At 41.6% G+C, this 20,975-nt stretch overlaps 1 protein-coding gene across 2 annotated transcripts in view; it reads right to left on the bottom strand.

Annotated features, from left to right (window-relative positions):
• LOC137350584 (ras-related protein Rab-8B-like) overlaps positions 1-20,975 on the bottom strand; it is a 61,382-nt gene that overhangs the window by 16,987 nt on the left and 23,420 nt on the right. For both annotated transcript variants that reach the window (XR_010969460.1, XM_068015256.1), the window contains exons 2-6: positions 18,631-18,691; positions 5,522-5,582; positions 3,197-3,274; positions 794-883; positions 615-680 (exon numbers count right to left, since the gene is read on the bottom strand). Coding sequence is in view for 1 of the 2 variants with exons in the window: in XM_068015256.1 (XP_067871357.1) it covers positions 615-680; positions 794-883; positions 3,197-3,274; positions 5,522-5,582; positions 18,631-18,691 (356 nt within the window). In the remaining variant the exon portion in view is untranslated. The remainder of the gene's footprint in view (positions 1-614; positions 681-793; positions 884-3,196; positions 3,275-5,521; positions 5,583-18,630; positions 18,692-20,975) is intronic.

The raw sequence follows: 20,975 nt of genomic DNA, 5'->3' as shown, positions 1-20,975 counted from the left end.
AGGGAGAAGTTTCGATTCTATTAAAAGTCTTTGGGGAAAGAATAACTTAAAATCCTGTATTTAAAGAAGTACTATTGCAATAAAGATACTAATATGGCCGCAAATGTTTTGTGGGTCTCGGCTAGTTGATAATAAATGCTCGACTGTCAGATTGTAGGGGGATAAGGTTTGTTTAAAGGAGGCCCGTTAAATTATGGAACAGTTTATAATCACTAACAGAATGATCTGTTAATAATAAAAATTTGTATGTAGTTAATTTTTCATTATAAGTGTCCATATTTTGAATGGAAACTGCCTAAGTAAACTTGTTATGCTGTAGTCACATATCAGAATTTCAGGATCTGCGTTATGTTCAATATAAACAGGATGCAGAGACAATCAATAACTTCAAAAAGAAACTGGGGGATGGCAACGTGAAGGAAATAAACTTGCAGGCCTATGGAGATCAAGTAGGGGAGTGGGACTGACTGGACCATCTGTGGAGAGCCGGCATGGACTCGATGGACTGAATGTTCCATAAATGACTATGACTCTATGGTTTAGTTCAGACTGTGTAACAAGCATGTACATTTGTCAGTGTGATTAGTATGTAAATACTTCCCCAGATTTCTTACCTCTTCAACATTCAAGCTGGATTTTGCACTGGTCTCCAGGAACTTAATCCCATAATCTATCGCTAACTGGAAAAGGCAACAATAATGATTAAAAGCATCATGTAGAAATGAGGCCAATTTATACCCGAGTCTCATTACTCAGCCTTAAATTAAAGATGAACAATTGTGTACAGCCTTACCTTCTCTCCTTGCTCTTTTGACACCTGCCTTTTCTCATTCACATCACACTTGTTGCCCAGAATCATCCTTTCCACATCTGAAGATGCATGCTAAGAAGGTAGAAAGACACTTCACTCTCAATCTTAACGGACAGAAATTTATCTAGCTCAATTTTAAATTTCCAATCTGTTGGGATTCAGACTAAGTGGATAATAATGCTACATATTGGCAATGTGCAGCTTTCTATTTCAGAATAGATATGCAATTCGAAAAAAAAATTTTTTACATCAAGTCCTGCCCTCCCCTGCCTCCACCAATGCAGAGAGAACAGTTCACACTGTATCTCAGCTAATGCTGTTGCTTTTGAACAAAATCCAAAGCAACTGAGGAAATGACAGTTTTAACTATTGCAAATCTGAATCACAAGAGATAAGCCTGCACTGTTGCTTTACCAATGAAATAGATGGTACTTTTGACAGCAATTCATTCTCTCTCTCCCACCCTCTCCAGCGAAAAGGGGAGCATTTTTAATTTTTATGTAAAAGTATTTTACATCTTTGCCCTCTTGATGTCATTACATTATGACTGGAGAAAAAATTTGAGCTTTAAACCAGACAATTGCTCAGTAGCAAATTCAAGCACGCATCACTGTTCATACTGCACCATGTACCTTCACAAATTCAAAAGCTGATTACTTATTACAATCACCCCCTTCCACCAACTCATGGCATTAAAATAAAGATAATGCTCATTTATGAAATTGTGTCTTTGTTTTGTTGTTAAGTAGCAATGTTAGCAAAGAAGTACAAAATAATTTTTAATGCCCTATTAAACTTTGAATTTCACAGGTTGGACAAGAAACCAACACATAGTAAACCAGTTTGAGTAATTACTAACACTGACTGTAGGTTCAATTTATCCATTCACTTCAGAATTTTGAATATTGTACTTGCTTACTCTGGAGAAGAAATGACCTGGAGCTATCAATCGCAAGCTCTTCAACCAAGCATCAGCCCGGGTGTCTCTTTCTGCACCGGCCCCATTCCCTTGCTCTAATATGCTGTCCAGAATTGCACACTGTACATTGTAGCCATTTTAGTGTCTCCTGGGATCTGTGCTCTATCCCTCTGGCAAGAGTCCTAAGATCTGTTTGATCTTTCATTACTGTTGTTACGCACTGCGCTACTGGTCTCAGTGAGCTCCCCACCAACACCTTCAAGGATGGGAACGCAAGATGGCTGGTGCAAAAAGGCCTATAACTGAATAAAATTATGGATCAAACTAAGATTAAGGCACAGGTTCAAGCAGCTGAATGGTCTACTCCTGTTCCTATGTTTCTATGAATGGAGCAAGCGGAGAGAACTAAGCAATGCTCTGCCGTCAGTATTTCCAAATTGTACATGGATGCAGAGGATATATTAAACATTGAACGGAAATTTTGCAAATCATTTTGTGTCTTGTAAATAAATTTTATTTAAAAAAAAGAGTAAGGCGAGAGTGCAAGGCTCCCAAAGTCATGTCAAATGTTAAGCTTGCCTCGATCAAATATTTCTGGGCAGTCAGCCCAGAATAATAAGCCCACATCAAGCTAGACTGAGAAACATGAAATTTTCAGCTGGAACAACCAACAAACAGCTACACATTGCGTTAAAAGTATATTTTACTATTCTTGGATATACAGAAAACACAGTTTCATTGCATTAACACCCCTGGTTTGAAATTCACTTTAAAAAAAATATATATTAAAAAAAACATGATTTGATCATCTTCTGTTCTCCCCACTCACACACCCCAGTTTAGTAACTGACATTTTTGAGCATTCAACCACATGGTGGTTCTGGAATATCTCAACTTGCGTATACTATTACATTCAATTGTGTGGTTTTTAACCAGTGTTTTGGAGATCACATTCTAATATTCGTTCCATTTCCCTTAAAAACCAAGAACCAGAAACTAAGTGAAGCTTCTTCTGCCCTACACCTCAGTAGCTGTTGGCCCAGCACTGGGAATTCTTCACCAGCTGCTCATGTAGTGAGTGAAAACGGAAATATGTTTTCCTATTTTACATCGTGGACTCTCAAACTCAAACAACTGATTTCATGAAAGACCTAATACATCATCCAATCAGTATGAGTTCAAATTCAAACCTACAAATCAAAGCTGCAAACAACAGCATACTCCTCATGGTGCCCATCAGTCCATTTCACTTTAAAATAATGATCACCACTTATAAAATCACTTCTCCATTCGTTGACATTGACCATCTCAGTGGCATTATGAAAGATTAAACAGTTAAACGCAAAATGTACAGCAAGTTATAGCTCATTATTGTGTCACTAAATGACCTGTGGAAATTAACTGTATGCATTAACTGTCTGGTTCATGCTGACGGATAGCTGCTGTTAACAAAGCACATTACTCGCCTCTTCAATATCCCTTATCCAGCTCTTTACGTTGTCAAAAGACTTCTCATTTGTAACATCATACACCAACATTATTCCCTAGAAACACATGACAAATCAAAGGACACAGATTGAGTACATTTCAATACTGCTTCTTCCATCAAAATTAGTACATGCCATGACAACAATGTGTATTTATAGAACATTTTGAACATAGCAAAATGTCCCAGGGCACCTCACAGAAGTGTCAGAAAACAAAATTTGGCACAGTCACATAAGATATTGAGAGGTGACCAAAACTTTGGTCGAAGAGGGGGGGCTATAAGGAGCATTCTAAAAGGAGAATAAAAAGGTAGGAAGGTGGAGAGGTTTAGGGAGGCAATAGTTGCATATGTAGCTGTACATCAAGCAACATCAGTACGGATGTTTTGCTACAGTTGTATAGAGTATTGGTAAGACCACATCTGCAGGATCAGTTCTGGTCTCCTTATTTAAGAAAGATATAAATGTGTTAGAGGCAGTTCAGAGAAGGTTCACTCAACTGATACCTGGGATTTTGGCGGGGGGGGGGGGGGGCGGGGGAGGAGGGCCGGGGGCGGGGTGTTATCTTATGAAGAACAGGTTGGGTCGGTATCCATTAGAGTTTAGAAGAATGAGAGGTGACCTTATTGAAACATATAAAGATCCTGAGGGGACTTGACAGGGTAGATGCTGAAAGGATGTTTCCCCTTGTGGTAGAAAATAGAACTTGGGGGCATAGTTTAAAAATAAGGGGTTGCCCATTTAAGACAGATGAGGAGAATTTTTTTCTCTCAGAGGACTGAGTGTCTTTGGAACCCTCTTCCCCAGAGCACGGTGGAAGCAAGGTCACTGAATCACTGAATGCAGAGGTAGATAAATTCTTGACTAACAAGGAAGTCACAGGGTATTGGGGGCAGGTAGGAAAGTAGAATTGAGGCCACAATCAGATAAGCCATGATCTTATTAAATGGCAGAGCAGGCGCGAAGGGGCTGAATGGCCTACTCCCACTCCTAATTCGTATCTTGGTAACATCACCTTGCTTTGCCTTGAAATACTGGTGGCTGCAGTCTGTAAATTACCAGTAAAGAGATTATTGAACAACTTCAGAGGAAATATTTGGCTGGAAAGATTGCAGTTTATATTCAGCCCCAGTGAAGTAGTTATTCTACTAACAAAGGTTTCAGAACATGAGGTGAAAAAAAACCTGATCAAAAACATGATTATGCACAATTTTTGCTGAAATAAATGCAACCTTCCAGTTGAAAACCCTGGCAGGTGGTCCATCTAGGTCTTAGCAAATTGCACAGTGGTGCAGTGGTTAGCACCGCAGCCTCACAGCTCCAGCGACCCGTGTTCAATTCTGGGTACTGCCTGTGTGGAGTTTGCAAGTTCTCACTGTGTCTGCGTGGGTTTCCTCCGGGTGCTCCGGTTTCCTCCCACATGCCAAAGACTTGCAGGTTGATAGGTAAATTGGCCATTAGCAATTGCCCCTAGTATAGGTAGGTGGTAGGGAAATATAGGGACAGGTGGGGATGTGGTAGGAATATGGAATTAGTGCAGGATTAGTATAAATGGGTGGTTGATGGTCGGCACAGACTCGGTGGGCCGAAGGGCCTGTTTCAGTGCTGCATCTCTAAACTAAACTAGGTGCTACTGAAGTGCACAATAAAACAGAGTACTCTCCTTACACGGGCCTCCATTAGACAGCCAGCAGAGACTGGGTGAGTGCTATGTGCAGAAAGTACAGGTGTGAGCTTGCATCTTGCTAGTCCAATGCACTTCCCAGCAAATCGCCAAAGGTCTTCACCCTGCCAGTCCAATGCACTGCCTGGCAGATCATAGATGTGGCTAGATATTTGAATTTCAATTGGGCCAGCCTTTTCCCTACCCCACACACAGCCTGCATTCCAAGGGGGGAGGGGGGGAAAGATATGTCCAGCCCAAATTTAAATGGACATATTCACCAAATCCTTCGCAACAGGCACAAGGACTGTGTTTTCTTTCCTGGCGTTAAACTGCTGAGCTGTTATGTGCTGTCCTGCCCAGGAGTCTTGTCAGAAAGTGATGAGTTTCATCACATGCAAAGCAACACCCTGCCTCAGGCATATAAACTATTGTTCAACCTCAGCGCTGTTGTGGAGAACTTTAACTATGACACAGCTCAGCTGGACTGATCACTTAGGATGGGATTTTTGAAAAATAACTTGGCTGTGGAAAGTTTAAATGTTTCCTATTAGTCTAAAAATCAAAAATAATTGTAAATTTGAAATTGTAGTTTTGTGGGAAGAAGCAAATTTAGAATCCAGCAGGTTGTATATGCTTACCATAGCTCCTCTGTAGTATGCCGACGTGATGGTACGGAATCTTTCGTGACCTGCTGTGTCCCTTAAATGAGTAAGTGGATAAAATGAGAATACAGTTATCAACCATTATAGAAAGAAAGGAACCTCAATTTTCCGGTGTTCCTATCATGTGTTTGATTATCCAATTACTAGTAGTGGGAGTCAGAGGTCACAGTGAGCAGCTGTCACTAAAACAGCTGATGCCAGCCTGGAGCTCCCCTATCTACCTGTCTGTGACTCCAGTCATTGGGCCCCTCCACATAGTTGCTGCCCCATTGTTGAGTTGGTATTGCATTAAACATAACAGCATGTTTGAAGAGGCAGCCTCTTGAAGATAAGGTGGTTAGGAAGGCATATGGGATACGAACAGACGCATTTGGAGCGGGAATAGGCCACTCGACTCCTCGAGCCTGCTCCACCATTCAATATGTTCATGGCTGAACTGATTACTCCACATTTCCACCTATCCAGATAACCTTCCACCCCCTTGCTTATCAACAATCTATCTACCTCTGTCTTTAAAATATTCAAAGACTCTGCTTCCACAGCCTTTTGAGGAAGAGAATTCCAAAGACTCAAGATCCTCGGAGAGAAAAAAATTTCTCCTCATCTCTGTCTAAAATGGGCGACCCCTTATTTTTAAACAGTGACCCCTAGTTCGAGATTGTCTCACAAGGGGAAACATCCTTTCCACATCCACCCTGTCAAGACCCCTCAGGATCTTAAATGTTTCAATCAAGTTGCCACCTACTCTTCTAAATTCCAGCAGATACATGTCTAGCCTGTCCAATCTTTCCTCATAAGACAGCCCACCCATTCCAGGTATTAGTCTAGTAAACCTTCTCTGTACAGGCCTGTAAGTACCTGGTTTATCCCTACTACCTTCTTGAATAATGGTACCGCATTTGCTGTCCTCCAGTCTTCTGGCACTTCTCCTGTGGCCAGAGAGGATTTGAAAATTTGTGTCAGAGCCCCTGCAATCTCCTCCCTTGCCTCACAAAGCAGCCTGGGATACATCTCATCTGGGCCTGGGGATTTATCCACTTTTAAGCCCGCTAAAACCTCCTCCCTTTCAATGCTAATTTGTTCAAGGATATCACAATCTCCCTCCCTGATCTCTACACCTACATCGTTCTTCTCCATAGTGTACACAGATAAAAAGTAATCATTTAAAACCTCACCTATGTCCTCCGGCTCCACATACAGATTACCACTTTGGTCCTTAATGGACCCCACTCTTTCCCTGGTTATCCTCTTGCCCTTAATATACTTATAAAATGCCTTGGGATTTTCCTTTATCTTGCCCACCAGTGTTTTCTTACACCCCCTCTTTGCTCTCCGAATTACTTTAAGTACCCCCCTAAACTTTCTTTACTACGAGGATCTCCGCTGTTTTCTCCCCTGAATCTGCCATACGACTCCTTTTTTTTCCCTTACCCAATCCTCTATATATCTTGACATCCAGGGTCCCTGGACTTATTGGACCTACCCTTCACCTTTACGGGAACATGTTGGCCCTGAACTCTCACTATTTCCTAAAATAAATGCAAAATACTGCGGATGCTGGAAATCTGAAATAAAAACAAGAAATGCTGGAACCACTCAGCAGGTCTGGCAGCATCTGTGAAAAGAGAAGCAGAGTTAACGTTTCGGGTCAGTGACCCTTCTTCGGAACCGTTCTGAAGAAGGGTCACTGACCTGAAACGTTAACTCTGCTTCTCTTTTCACAGATGCTGCCAGACCTGTTGAGTGGTTCCAGCATTTCTTGTTTTTATCTCACTATTTCCTTTTTGAATGGCTCCCACTGGTCTGATGTAGACTTTCCAACAAGCTGCTCCCAGTCCAGATCCTGTTTTATCATATTGAAATCGGCCTTCCCCACAATTCAGTACCTTTATTTCTGGTCTCTCTTTGTCCTTTTCCATAACTACCTTAAATCTTAGAGTTATAGTCGCTATCCCCAAAATGCTCCCCCACTGACACTTCTACCACATGTCTGGCTTCATCCCCAAGATTAGGTCCAGTACTGTCCCTTCTCTTGTAGGACGTTCTACTGACTGGCTCAAAAAGCTTTCCTGGATGCACTTTAAGAATTCCACCCCCTTTAAGCCTTTTGCACGAAGACTATCCCAGTTAATATTGGGGGAGTTGAAATCCCTTATTATTTTTACACCTCCGAGATTTGCCTACATATCTGCTCCTCTATCTCTCCCTGACTGTTTGGAGGCCTGTAGTAAACTCCCAGTAGTGATTGCCCCCCTTTTGATTTTAAGTTCTACCCACGTGGCCTCTTTTGAGGAACCTTCAAAGATATCATCCCTCCTTACTGCAGTAATTGACTCCTTGATCAATAGTACAATACCATTTCCTCATGCCTGAAGATTCTATAGCCTGGAATATTAAGCTGCCAGTCCTGCCCTTCCCTCAACCATGTCTCTGTGATACCAATATCATATTTCCATGTGTTAATCAATGCCCTCAATTCATCTGCCTTACTTGTAAGACTCATTGCATTAAAATAGATGCAATCCAGCCTTACATTATTCGCTTGCACCTTAACAGGTCTATATTTGGTCTGCCTTCCAGACTGACATAAATATTTTGTGCCTGTAGTCACAGCAGAAAACAAAAAGAACCAAGGAAATTATGGGGAACCAAATATCTACAGCAGGGTTGTCCAACCTATTTGGACAGAGGGCCACATTACGATTTTTGCTTGGCCCGGGTAGGAGGCCAGTGAGCAAATTTTGAAAGATTTTAGGGATTAAAAATTTATTTTACTAATAAAAACAACAACAAATGTGCATTTTTGGAAAGAAACTTTAAATGAGAAGACTAATTTAATGACTTACTTTCTCATCACTATATTGAAAACTGATTTAGTGACATATCTGCATTATCTTGCTTGCATAAGTAGTCAATCTCTGTAGCGATGCAGTGTGTTGTGTCAGGCGACACCTTGATCTCTCCCCCCACCCTCTCCCCGTACTGCGTGTGTGTCTCGTTCGCACTTTCTCTCCACACCCACCCTCCCACCTCCCTTCTAGGACGAGGAGACACAGATTGAAAGTGTTTTTTTTTTTTTACAGGGAGAATATAGGGTAGCACTTTTTTTTAAAAACACAACAGGTGGTAATGATCTGGAACTCACTGCCCACAAGGGTGGTGAAAGTGAAGACTATCAATGACTTCAAGAGGAAGTTGGATGGCCACAGGAGAGAAATAGACTTGCAGGGCTACGAGGATCGAGCCAGGGAATGGGACTGACTGCACAGCTCCATGGAGAGCCGGCATGGACTCAATGGGCCGAATGGCCTCCTTCTGTGCTGTAAGTAAATCACTCTATGACTCTCTCTTCCTCCCCACCGTCTCTCTCTTTCTCCATCTCCCTCCCCACACTCCCCGTGTCTCCCATGTTTCCCGCTCAGTCTTCCCGGTTCCCCACTCCCCGCTCAATCTTCCCTGCAGCAGCCATTCCCACAACTGGATACTTACCATGCCTGTATTATTTAAGTTGGGACGAGTGGAGGTGAGAACTTGCCCAGTACACAGGTTACAGGACATTTACTGAATCACGCAAAAGCAACAGGGGTGGTCGATCTCAGGGTACCTGCCCTGCATTCCAATAAGCACTAACGCTGTTGGGGCAGCCCCCGTCAGTCACAGGGAGTGGCCAATCACAGACAGGGATCCCCCTGCCTGTCAGTCACAGGTCCCACCTACACCGTCCGCCTGACATAAATGGGAGTCATCAATCAGAGCTGAGCCACAGGCAGATTGGCGGGCGCATGAAAACCTTCAGTGGGCATATGTTGGACAACCCTGGTCTAGAGGTAACAAAGGCACAGATAAGGCGCACAACAGTGGATGAGCTAAGGCAGGGTGAAGTCAGGCAACATTACCGAGGTGGAATTAGTGATGGCGCAGATGTGGTCAGAAGCTCATCATATGTCAAATATGTCAAAGGCTGCAGACAGGTCATGAAGAGTGAACAGTCTACCTTTGTCACAGTCACATGGAATGTCTGATACGTGTCATTTCGGTACTCTGGCGGGAGCTTGATTGGAAGTATTCAGACAGAGTTCTGGGGAAAATGGACATATCTTTGCACACTCAAGGACCTGAGAGGAGAGGAAAGAGAGGTAGGAGATGGGGCTGTAATTTACAAGGATGGTGGGATCAAGGTTTTTTTTTTAAAGAGAGAGGTTATGACAAAAAATTTGAAGGCAAGAGGGAGAGTACCTGAAGAGAACCATTATCATCAGCGAACATGGGAAAAGGAAAGGCGGTTGGGTGGTCAGCTGTTTAGCTGTTCCCTCTGCTCTCATGTCCACATCACTGTCCTGAACTTGCTGCAGTGTTCCAGTGAACATCAACGCAAGCTGGAGGAACAGCGCCTCGTTTTCAAATAACACACTCCACAGCCTTATGGACTTAACATTGAGTTGAATAATTTCAGAGCATGGCTGGCCCTTTATTTTATTTCATCATTTTTTTTTTTACCATGTGCCTGCCTACTGGGTTTTCATGTTTGTGCTTTCAGCTAGGGCTCATTATTCTGTCATCAACACACTCTCTGCACTAATGCTTTGTCTTTCACCACACCATTAGCACACTCTCTTTGCCTTTGCCCCATGACCTCGTCAGTTAATCTCGCCGGCCCTCTGTCCTATCGCATACCTTTCGTTTTGTTCTCTTCCCCCCGCCCCCACTTTACTTGCTTAAAACCCATTTCATTTCTGACCTTTGCCAGTTCTGATGAAAGGTCACAGACCTGAAACATTAACTCTGCTTCTCTCTCCACAGATGTTGCCAGACCTGCTGCAATTTCAAGCACTTTGTTTATTATTTCAGATTTTCAGCATCAGCAGTATTCTGCTTTTATTTTCTTATTCTAGCACTCCAATCCCCTTGCAGCTCCAGCTCCAGGGACCCAGGTTCGATTCCGTGTACTGCCTGTGTGGAGTTTGCAAGTTCTCCCTGTGTCTGCATGGGTTTTCTCCGGGTGCTCCGGTTTCCTCCCACAAGCCAAAAGACTTGCAGGTTGATAGGTAAATTGACCGTTATAAATTGTCACTAGTATGGGTAGGTGGGGATGTTTGGTAGGAATATGGGATTAGTGTAGGATTAGTATAAGTGGGTGGTTGATGTTCGGCACAGACTCGGTGGGCCGAAGGGCCTGTTTCAGTGCTGTGTCTCTAATCTAATCAATAAAGGCCGGAATGCAATTTGCCTTTCTAATTTTTGCTGTACCAGTATGCTGTCTGTGTTCCTTGTACGAGTACATCTAAGTCTCTCCAAATAGCAACTATATTTTAAAAAATATTCTGCTTTTCTATTCCTACTCCCAAAATGAATAGTCTCTAACTCCCCCACACTGTAGTCCATCTGCCACCTTGTTGCTCACTCATTTAACCTGTCTATATCTCTTTGTAGCCTTCACAGCTTAAATTCCCACCTAGTTTTGTATTGCCGCAAACTTGAATACATTACTCCCAATCTCTTGGTCTACGTCATTAATATACACTAGCTGAGATCCACAAAACATTTGCGATCAAATTAGCATCTTCGTTCCAACAGTACTTCTTTAAATACAGGATTTCTAGTTATTCTTTCACCAAAGACTTTTAAAAATCTACATAAAGCCATGTGTAAAAACAGGCCTAGGAATCTAAATACAAATTTTGTCAAGAGTCTGGCCTTGTGACATGTTTACAGTTGTAAAGTATGAAAGTCTAATTGGGAACTATTTTCACCTGAGTTGAAAAGGCAGCTTTATATCTGTTGGGCTCAATAGTCACAGAATTTATTGCAGCGCAGACGGCAGCCATTCGGCCCATCGTGCCTGCACTGGCTCTCCGAGTGAGCAATTCACTCAGTACCATTCCCCCGCCTTCTCCCCATAGCCCTGCACATTGTTCCTTTTTTAGATAGCAATCCAATTACCTCTTGAATGCCTTGAGTGAACCTGCCTCCACCACACACACTGGCAATGCACTGAACACTATTTTCTTGAATCTGCTTGTTATAACTTCAGCGGCGATTACTGAGGAAAACAGCTTCCCAACTACCAAACCTGTTCCATGACAAAATCTTTGCTTAGGATTCAAGTTTTGTAGCAACATTAGAACTGCTCCTTCCTCAAGTCTAAGTGCGTGTAGTGGCATGTCCATTGGAGTTAAACTGTGTAGAAACTCTGGAGGATATAGACTGCAAACATCTTCGTCTGTAGAATCAATGCTGATGTATTCTTTTAATTCACCTGACAGCTTTTCTAAAACTTCATCATTCAAATCTCTTGAATCTTGATTTTTAGCACAAAGGATAGCTTTCAAATAAATTGTATCAAATAATTTCCCCTGCCATTTTGCAGGGGTTCACACATTCCCTACAATTCCACACATGAAGGACAAGAAAGAAAAATTCTCAGGCTAAGACAACATGGGTCTCTCTCACTTTCTCAAATCAATGTTCAGCAGTGATGCATGAAAGTAACCGACCCAACCTTTGTCAAGTAGCAGGGCAAAAGCAACCTAAATGGAGAGATGGAAAAGACAAAAGCTCCTCAAACAATAAAACCTTAAACAAACAACGCAACCAATCAGATTGATTATCCTAACTAAACACAGTCAGTGTTAAAATTGTCATTGCTTTGTACAGACAATTAGTCTGGATCTGGTGCTGGGGAATGAGGCGGATCAAGTGTCTGTGGGAACACTTGGGTAAGAGTGATCATTGTATCAAAGGGTTTAGATTTTCAATGGAAAAGAGCAAGGAACAAACTAAAGTAGAACTTGTAAATTAGAAGAGGGCTAACGTCAATGGGATGAGAGGGGATCTAACCAGGATCTCAGAAACCAGAAAAATTTACAAAAAACTAACAGAGCAATGGGTGATCATTGAGGAGATGTTGTTTCAGGCACAGGCTAGTACATTCCAACAAGGGTGAAAGGTAAGGGAACTAAAGCCACGGCTCCTTGGATACAAGGGAGATAGAGAATATAAAAAGTGGGTGTATGATGCATGTCAAATGAATTCTTCAAAGGAGAACCAGGCCAAACACAATAAGATGAGAGGAGAAAATACCACTGGAAAAGAATATGAGAACAGAATGGCAGTTAACATAAAAGGGAACCCAAAAATCTTCTACTGGCATGTAAATAGTAAAATGGCAGTAAGAGACAGGTGGTGCCTATTTGGGACAAGGGGGATGATATATGTTTAGAGGTGCAGGGCAAGGCTAGAATGAGTACTTCGTATCAGTGTTTACTAAGGAAGAGGATGCTGACAAAATATAAGAAGTGGATCTGGTAGAGGTCATAGATGGGGTGAAAATTGATCAGAAGGATGTACTGGAAAGGCTCACTATGCTCAGAGAGGATACATCGCCTGGTCAGGATGGCTTGCATCCTAGGTTTCTGAAGGAAGTGGGCATGGAGATAGTGGAAGGGCTTGCCATAATCTTCCAATCTCCCAGAGGACTGGCAAGTGACAAATGTGACACCCTTATTCAAGAAAGGGTGTAAGGGCATTCCAACAGGCCAGTCAGTTTAACATTAATGGTGGGTAAGGTTTTAGCAACAATAATCAGGGGGAAAAAAATTAACAGGCACTTGGAGAGTTTATTTGGGAAAGCCAGCATGGATCTGTAAAAGGCAGATCGTGTTTGTCTAGTCTAATGGATTTTTATGATTAACAAGAGAAGGTTGATGAAGGGATGTTGTCTATATAGATTTTAAGAAAGCCTTTGACAAAGTGTCACATAAAAGGCTGGTTAACAAAACTGAGGCTCATGGAATAGGAGTATCAGTGTCAGCTTGGATAAAAAGTTGGCTTAAGGACAGAAAACAGCGAGTCATGGTAAATGGTTGTTTTTCAGATGGAAAGTTGGTAGACAGTGATGTTCTTTAAGGTTCAGTGCTAGGACCACTGCTTTGTTTGACATATATAAATGACCTGGATACTGGAATACGGAGTAAAATTTCAAAATTTGCCAATGATACCGAACTTGGGAGGTATGGAAAACAGTGAGGATGATACCAATCGACTGCAACAGGATATAGACAGGGTGGCAGAATGGGCAGACAAGTGGCAGATGGAATTCAATACAGAGAAATGTGAGGTGATGCATTTTGGCAAAAGGGATAGGGCGAGGCAATATAGAATAAATGGTACAGTTCTAAAGAGTGTGCAGGGACAGAGTGACCTAGCAGTTCATGTGTATAGATCTTTGAAGGTGGCAGCACGTTTTTTAAAAAATTCTTTCTTGGGATGTGGGCATCGCTGGCAAAGCCATCATTTGTTGCCCATCCCTAAATGCCCTTGACAAGTGAGTGGCTTGCTAGACTGGGCGGCACAGTGGCGCAGTGGTTAGCACCGCAGCCTCACAGCTCCAGCGACCCGGGTTCGGTTCTGAGTACTGCCTGTGCAGAGTTTGCAAGTTCTCCCTGTGACCGCGTGGGTTTCCTCCGAGTGCTCCGGTTTCCTCCCACATGCCAAAGATTTGCGGGTTGATAGGTAAATTGGCCATTGTAAAAATTGCCCCTAGTGCAGGTAGGTGGTAGGAGAATTGAGGGAAGGTGGGGACGTGAGAGGGAAAATGGGATTAATGTAGGATTGGTATAAATGGGTGGTTGATGGTCGGCACGGACTGGGTAGGCCGAAGGGTCTGTTTCAGTGCTGTATCTCTCTACGACTCTATGACTATTGGCAGTTAAGAGTCAACCTTGTGGATTTAGAGTCAATTGTAGGCAGCACCAGGTAAGGATGGTAGATTTCCTTCCCTAAAGGACATTAGTGAACCAAATGAGTTTTCACAACAATTGATGATAGTTTCATGACACTATTACTGAGAAGAGCTTTCAATTCCAAATTTTTTTTTAATTAATTAATTGAATTTAAATTCCACCAGCTGCCATGGTGGGATTTGAACTCATGTCTCCAGGGCATTGGCCTGGGCTTCTGCATTACTAGTTCGGTGACATTACCACTATGCCACCATGAGAGAGTGGTTAGCAAAGCATGTAGGATCTTGGGCTTCAGAAGTAGAGGTATTGAGTACAAAAGCAGGTAAGTTATGCTGAACTTGTATAAAGCTCTGGTTCGGCAACAACTAAGAGTATTGTGTCCAGTTCTGGTCACCACACTTTAGGAAGAATGTGAGGGTCCTTGAGAGGGTCCAGAGGAGATTTACTAGATGGTTCCAGTAATGAGGGAATTTTAGCGACAAGGTTAGGTTGAAGAAGCTGGGGTTGTTCTCCTTGAAGCAAAGGCGATTGAGAGATTTGATAGAATTGTACAACATTATGACAGGTTTGAATAGGGTAGGCAAATAAAAGCTGTTCCTACTAGCCAATGGTACAAGGACTAGGGGGCACAGATTTAAGGTTTTGGGCAAGACATGCAGAAGGAATATGAAGAATTTTTTTTTACGTGGCGAGTGATAATAACCTGAAACTCGTTGCCTACAAGAATGGTGGAAGCAGAGACGATGAATCATTTCAAAAGGAAATTGGATGGGCATGTGAGGGAAATGAACACAGAGCAACGGGAACACAGCCAGGGAACGGGACTGATTGGATTGCGCTACAGAGAGCTGGAATGGACGCGATGGGCTGAATGGCCTCCTGTGCCTTTTTGACTCTACAATTACATACAGCCAGATTGCAATAATTGAGCATCAATCCTAGGATAACTGAGAATTCCTAATTCAGGTATAATCTCATGGCCACTTTTAACAATCAACAAAGAATCTGTCATAACAATATAAAGGACATCAACATGAAATGTTAAATTTGCTTTTTTCTGTACGGATGCTGCCTGACCTGTTGAGCATCTCCAACATTTGAACCTAAAAAAGATAGAACAGGGTACTTTCTAAATAGTGAGAAATTAGAAACAGTGGAGGCCCAAAGAGAGACCTAGGGACCCAGGTACACAGATTAAAATGTCATGAACAGATCCACAAAATAATCTAAAAGGCAAATGGAATGTTGGCCTTTATATCTACAGGAACAGAATAGAAGGTGTCATGGTCCTGTAGTTTTTTTTTCGGGAATATGCAGTTTGCCTTTAAGGCTTGCAAAGGATCAGTATTGTTTTTAGAACCAGCAAGCCTCAGGCGTTATAGGAAGGTGTATTTTCATTGCCTTAGAAACAGCCATTTGGAGACTGCGATTCAAAGGGTGCATTCTCGTTAACTTAGATACAGCCACTGGGAGTGAGTATTAAGCGATACATTTGTAACAATTCAATTTTGAACTGGCTTTTTAGTTGAAGACAGTGTGTTCTAACAGAACACAGACACAGAGGACACACAGACAGACAGCTGTGGTGTTTAGCACCTGAAAAAAAGAGCTCTCAACCATTTAAACTGAATGAATACGATTTTTGTCTGTTTAATTATTATCTCTCAAAATTCTAAAATAAGTCAAGCCAAAACAGAGATCTCTGGTAATTTAAACTGAAGGAAGGGAAGTTAGACTGTGACAATCTCTTATCCCTCAAAAACTCTAAAGTCAGATTGATTCTATTGTAAGTATTCGCAAGTCGTTAATTGTTGAAATACATCGAGGAAGAAGGAAAGCATCACCTACTGCTGGAGTTAGACTATGGACTGTTCTACTGTGGAAGAACCTTTTTTTCACATTGGAAGGCTATGAGGACTTCAAGCAACATTGGACTGTAAATTTTCAAGGACTCTAATTGTTTCTATTTTAAATGTTGTTTATATCTTCACAGTGTTTAAGAATTTAGTTCTTCTAATTAAAGAGTTAATTTATTGATTTAAAGATACCTGGTTTGGTTAGTCTCATTCGGGGGTTAATAGATGGTACAATTTGGCTGGGTCTATCTTTAATTTGGAAAGTTTTGAATGATATGCTAGGCAACTGGTGGAGCGATGAGATTGAATTCGCAGTGCATTTCTCCCACCACAATCAGAATCGTATATTTTGATTGGGGGCTTTGACTGGAGCGGTCTGTTGTAACAAAGGGAAGAGAAGTCATGCTTCAGCCATACAAAGCCCTGGTCAGACCACACCTGGAGTTCTGAGAGCAGTTTTGAGCACCACATTGTAGAAAGGTGGTAGTGCAGCGTAGCTTTACCAGAAAGATACCAGAACTCGGAGGATTACATTGTGAGGGGAGAGAGTACACAGTTGAATTCCCTGGAATTTAGAAGATGAAAGGTGATTTGATTGAAGTATCAAGATATTAAGGGGAACAGACAGGGTACATTGGGAGCAACTTTTTCCACGAACTGGAGAGTCTAGGACTAGGGGTCATAATCAAAATATTAGAGCCAGACCTTTCAGGAGTGAAATTAGGAAACACTTCTACACACAAAGGGTGGTAAAAGTTTGAAACTCTCATTATCTCTCTGATTCTAGATCAATTGTTAATTTTAAAACTGAGATTGATAGATCTTTTTAGCCAAAGGAATCAAGGGATATGGAGTTAGGTCACAGACCAACCTAACATCTCATTGAACGGCAGAACAGGTTCAAGGGGCTAAATGGCCTTCTCCTGTTTCGAAGCTCTGTTGTTGTCTAAGCCGGTATAGTTTAGTTATATATATATATATATATATATATATTTAGATCAGTAAATCCTACATATTACAGCCCTGTTCAAAAAAGGGTGCAAGAATAAGCCCAGCAACTACAGGTCAGTCAGTTTAACCTTGATGACGAGAAAGCTTTTAGAAATAATAATCCAGGACAAAATTAACAGTCACTTGGGAAAATGTGGATTCATTAAGGAAAGCCAGCACAGATTTGTTAAAGGCAAATTTTGTTTAACTAACTTGATTGAGTTTTTTGATGAGGTAACAGAGAGGTTTGATGAGGGTAATGCAGTTGATGTGGTGTACATGGACTTCCAAAAGGCATTTGATAAAGTACCACATAATAAGCTGGCCAGCAAAGTTAAAGCCTATGGAACAAAAGGGACAGTGGCAGCATGGATACAAAGCCGATTGAGTGACAGGAAACAGAGTAGTGGTGAATGGTTCTTTTTTGGACTGGAGGAAGATATACAGAAAGGCTCCCTGGGGGTCAGTATTAGGACCACTGCTTTTCTTGATCTACATTGAGGACCTAGTCTTGTGTGTGGAGAGCACAATTCCAAAATTTGCTGATAACACCAAATTTGAAAGTATTGTGAACTGCAAGAAGGATAGTGATAGACTTCAGAAGGACATAGACAGGCTGGTGGAATGGGCAGACACATGACAGATGAAATTTAATGTAGAGAAGTATGAAGTAATAGATTTTGGTAGGAAAAAATGAGCAGAGGCAATATAAATTAAAGGATACAATTCTAAAAAGTGGTGCAGGAGCAGAGTACCTGAGGGTAAACGTGAACAAATCATTGAAGGTGGCAGGGCAGGTGGAGAAAGTGCTTAATAAAGCATATGTGATCCTGGGTTTTATAAATAAGGGCACAGAGTACAAAAGCAAGGAAGTTACGATAAACCTTTATAAAACACTGGTTCGGCCTCAACTGAAGTATTGTGTTCAATTCTGGGCACCACACTTCAGGAAGGATGTGAAGGCATTAGATAGAGTGCAGAAAAGATTTACGAGAATGCCTCCAAAGATGAGGGACTTCAGTTACCTGGATAGATTGGAGAAGCTGGAGCTGATCTCCTTAGAGAAGGTTGAGATGAGATTTAATAGAAGTGGTCAAAATCAGGAGGGGTCTGGACAGAGTGGATAGGGAGAGGAAGTTTCGAGAACTAGCGGACATTGATTTAAGGTGAATGGCAAAACTACCAAAGGCGACATCAGGAAAAGCTTTTTCACACAGCGAGTGGTTAGGATCTGGAAGGTACTGCCTGAGCGTGTGGTGGAGGCAGAGTCAATCATAGCTTTCAAAAGCAAATTGGATAATTATCTGAAGAGAAAACGTTTGCAGGGCTAGGGGGAAAAGGGGAGGGAGTGGGACCAGCTGAGTTGCTCTTGCAGAGAGCTGGCACGGATACGACGGTGGAATGATGGCCTTCTGTGCTGTAATCATTCTTCGATTTGATTCAACAGGCAAATCAGACTGAGTGAAAATTGTGCTCGTTGTGAACTATTAGTACTTACCATATCTGTAACTTGATTTTTTTCCCATCTAATTCTACTGCTTTAATTTTGAAATCAATTCCTGCAAAAAAGCGAAATAAGTGTCAAATGAATAGAAAATGTAAAATGTTTTATGTTGAAAGAACCTTTGAAATATATATATATCTTAAAGCCCATTAACAATACTCTCTCCTGTTGCTCAGACAGAATCTCGCCACATGTAGGCTCATAAAAAACAGATCCCTACCAGAGCAATCTGGCAACATGATCCAGTTCACAGCACATAAATCTCTGCGCTATTTCTGTAGTTGAATGAGTAAAACCCCAACAGTGTACTTTTAATAAGCAGCAATAATTCTGTATTGTACTGAAGTTCACATCACAAAATAATTGGTTAATAAGATTGGCTGCATAAAGCACAGTGGAACTACTCTCGGAAACTGTGAAATGTTTGCTTTTAATATGAGACAGCTGAAATGTGAGAACAGCAACAAGGTAATCCCTTTCAAATTTCACAAGCAACCAGACTACATTACTAGTAGACTATCCTTCCCTGCGCAAAGTGAGCACCCTCAGCTGTACCATACCATGAATACTTAAGGGGAGGACTCGATTTCACTTCCTTTCCATTTCTTGGTCTCCCTGCACCAAGTAGCATTCCTGACAAGAAGCACCTTGCACCCTAATTATTCTCAACCCAGGAGATAGACCTGTGACAGTTTAGGTGTTAGATCTTTCCTTCTTGACAATAGGGGAGCTCGTACTGGAGTCCTGGCCAACATTTATCCCTCAACAAATGTCACCAAAACAGATTGCCGTTTGTGGGAATTTGGCTGCCTCATTTCCCACATTACAACAGTGACTATACTTCAAGCAGAAGTTCTTTGGCTGTAAAGTCCTTTGAGAAAAGTGTTACATAAATGCAAGTTTTTCTTTGTCATTTCTGGCCTTTACTTGACACTTCCTCACAAAAGCCTTGCTATAATCAGCAATGTCATGTGAAGCTTTTCTCACACCTATCAGTGAGTATCAGCAGTGGACAGACAAACCTGTGAAGATATACAACAGTGTGGAACTAACTGGGAGATAGGCCAGTGTTATCTTTTCTCTGTTAATAACCAATAAATGGGAATTGGATAGAAACATCTGAGTGCAGTCCAACAGAATATACCAATCTAGTTTCCTTGTACATTCTAGTGAAAGCCAGGAAAGTGCAGATGAAACTAGTATATTGATAAATTGTCCTGAGAGATGTTTGTATCCTTGCCCGTGAATTTTTTTTAAAATTAAACTGCATTTAACACTCTAGCCAATACACAAGGCATAGGGACCATGCAGGAGAGATAAGCCAAAAATGGCTTGCATCAGATGGCACGTGTGGCATGATATTGGGACACTGGTGTAAGTGTGCAGAAGTGATTTGTTGTATGTGAAGCAACCAACATGCAGAAATGCATGATGAATTGGCACTGAAGAACTGGTTTTAGACGTGGTCAGTTACTTGATAACAGCACAACATGAAATGGTTACTGTGGCCAGTTGAGTGAGACCACATTTTAAATCAAGGCATTTACACATACTCCATAGAGAAATCGACTTTGAAATAATCAGGATAGAATTAAGCACACTGGTACCTATCAAAAGGGAGTGAAATTTAAGGAAAATGAATACAGAATTTGGATTGGGACAATTGAGGGGTTGGAAGAAGTAATACTTAGTAAGAACGAACTACAAAATGGATTGGGGGGAAAAGGAAAGTGAGAGAATCTTTTGAATTCATGGTTTAAATCGATGACATGGTGAACTGTAGATTTCTGTACAATGTATTATGATTTTCTTTGCCTGTATCATAATGATAAAATGTATGTGCTTGGTTGGCATGCTAATAATTTAGAATTAACAACCCTCCTGCAGAAGGAGAAAAGATTGACTAAATGTTACCCTGGGGTCAGGGGGGTGGGAGCAGAACAGATCTAAAAAACAGTGAGTGAAACTGAGTGCGGGATCGGAGATTGCTTCTTCCGTGCAAAAGTGTGAACTGTAAGAATTCTGGCAAATCCCTCATTTAGGTTGTCTTGCTAATTAACAAAAATGAATTAAATACTATGACTGACTGCACACTTGTTTAATTTCATGGTTATACTGAACCTTATACTGAAATTTTTAATCCCTGCTTGAAATACAACCTGGGCAAAAGCGGCTGAGAAGTGATGTGCTGGGGAATTATAGTTGGGCCTTCACTGACCAAGTGTTTTTGACCCAGAAGGTTTTGAAGAGAACCAAATGGTAAAAAAGTAGACTTCAGCAGAAATCTAGCAGTTCATGAAAACAGATTGTCTACTGTGTGAGAAGTATGAGAACTAAAA

This window comes from Heterodontus francisci, chromosome 35 (genome assembly GCF_036365525.1).
Source record: "Heterodontus francisci isolate sHetFra1 chromosome 35, sHetFra1.hap1, whole genome shotgun sequence".
Classification (NCBI taxonomy): domain Eukaryota; kingdom Metazoa; phylum Chordata; class Chondrichthyes; order Heterodontiformes; family Heterodontidae; genus Heterodontus; species Heterodontus francisci.
Note: the sequence above shows the minus strand (reverse complement) of the source record. Positions and strands in the feature narration are given on the sequence as shown.